This window comes from Sprattus sprattus, assembly GCF_963457725.1.
Source record: "Sprattus sprattus genome assembly, chromosome: 12".
Taxonomy (NCBI): Eukaryota; Metazoa; Chordata; class Actinopteri; order Clupeiformes; family Clupeidae; genus Sprattus; species Sprattus sprattus.
In genome coordinates, this window is record NC_137910.1 from 5,151,704 (window position 1) to 5,153,963 (window position 2,260).

Consider the following 2,260-nt stretch of genomic DNA (forward strand, 5'->3'; position numbering starts at 1 on the left):
TCGTCATTTGAGAGTTTGAGATTTGAACATTCAGCTTTTTGTAACCTGTGAGCTGTGACAGTAAAGTATTGTTGCTGCTGCTATATAATTAGCTATGCTTACTTAAATCGAATCCTTGGACCTGTGAAAACCACAATGGATAATGCATGCAAACATCACATAAATTACACAACTATATGAGGGTTCACTCTTAACTGGTAAAAGTTATGGAATGTTTAGGCATGATTATTGAGGAAAGCAAAGCATCCGCACAAAGAGACGGTCTTTTTTAGAACCTGGCTCACAGTTATTTAAAACCTAAAAATAGACTACTCATCCCTCAGCCCTAATAGCCCCCACTTTTCAACCACAACCTCATTCGCTTATACTATACTTGTTGTATACTTGTTAACAACGTATAGTTATAGCCTACTGAGACAAGTTAACAACAGCCTACGATATTTCCTTGTTAATGATTGTATTCATTATTGTGTTGGCTTGGTTGAATTATAAATGCAGCTACCAACGAACAGCTACTATCAGCACAAAAACTTTAAAATGTCACCAATATAAAACTTCAGGGTGATCTTAACAGAGCAACACATGCTCAAACGTAAAAGTCTTCCTTTAACTGTCTCTACCAACCGTTGAGGTTAGAACAAGTGGTCACAAAGAACACTACACGAAGTGAGTCAACAAAGTCCAATGTTTCACATAAAAGGAGAGGAGTAACTTACCAACCGGCTCACTGAACGCTCTCAGACTGGCCATGGTGACAACAATCGCCTCGCACATAGAAACGCCTGATCGCGAAACAAGCAATTCGCAAACAAATCTTAGAAAGAGGGTTCCCTGATCCCAACCTGACAGCCTTCTGCACTGCTCTCATGGGTGAAGCAGTCTACCTGAGTGCACTGCGCTAGTTACCTGCGTGAAGTCTGACTCCTTGTCTCAGGTTCAAGTTCAACAATAAGAGAGGCGCAATTGACGTCTGCATTTAACCACCTTCACGGCTTTACTGCTTTCTGGAGGATTTCCTGAAACACAAATAAACCCACTTCCACTCAAACAGCTCTCACAGTGAATTCGAAAACGACCCACGCAATCAAGAAGAACCTGACGTGTTTAGCTTGTGGCAGGTGGAAGTGAAAACCACACTACAAACTCCTGACCTCACAAGTAACGGAAATTTCTGCGATCAGAGATGCGTTAGACTGTTTAACTTCAATTAATTTAATAACCGGAACCGTTAAATCTGCTAAATGTAATATATATATAATAATATATATAGGCTATATAAATATATGCTAAATATATGCTGCAAATTGTCTGCTGCTGCAATCAGGAACCACCATGACTGCAGACATTAACGCATCGACCATGAAACAAACAAAAAAAAAGTTTGCTTATGACATGCTTTGAGTAAATGTCATAAGAGAGAGTCTGTTTGTGTGAAAAGTATCTATTTCACTCATTGTCGGAAAATAGAACCAGTGTGGTCAGTGACGTTGCTGCATCAGTGAAAGTGCACTAAGGACGTATGGAATGTAAGACTTTTATCAGCAGTTATTACATTAACTGTAGTAGCACATCATTGGCTGCAGCACTATCACCTCTTCCTTCGCAGTTGTTCATTCCGACGACATTCAACACTTTACGGCCTGTTTGTAAGATAGCACAATGTGATAACCTGCCTCAACAAGGCCTAGCTTCATGTCCCTTGAAAAGCTAATATGCTGCAGGTCTCCCTTCATCAGTGCAGGTTATTGGATGTATCCATGTAGAAACAGGACATTAATACTCTTTTTACCAGCTGCCACACGAAATAATTAGCTGTTATGGAGGCACTAAATCCAGCATTGTTAACGATGGAGAATCTGGAATGATGTATTGTCCCATGTTAAGTTGTTTATTATTCCTTGGCCCATAAAGTGGCAGGAGAATGGGAGAGCTTGTGGGTTTTATCTAAACACAGAGGACCGTAAAAGGGGGCCGGTACAATTACCCAACTCAACTAGAACAATTAACTGCATTAAATTGGCAATCAGCATGGCAAATGAGAGAAGAAGCAAATTAACTTGTTAGACGTCTCACTTATTAGCTGCTCCATGCATCGGCTACAAAAACACACATAAACACGGTACGAGTATTTGGTCTCCGTCGCTTCATCCTTTTCCATTTTCTTTTCCATAATCATCCTGCTGTTCTGCGAACGTTTCCCAACAGGGGGCGCTGTGAGACTTGAGTCTAACTTATTTCATTGCTGGTGTAAGCTGCTCTG

The 2,260-nt window shown here is 40.5% G+C and overlaps 1 protein-coding gene across 1 annotated transcript in view; it reads right to left on the bottom strand.

The window, feature by feature from the left end:
• The window catches only part of edaradd (EDAR-associated death domain), a gene marked incomplete at both ends in the record, with an annotated part of 9,180 nt that extends 8,406 nt beyond the window's left edge, over positions 1-774 (bottom strand). The window contains one exon of the mRNA XM_080848566.1: positions 717-774. Within this exon, the coding sequence (XP_080704692.1) occupies positions 717-774 (58 nt within the window). The remainder of the gene's footprint in view (positions 1-716) is intronic.
• Between the last annotated feature and the right edge of the window lie 1,486 nt (positions 775-2,260).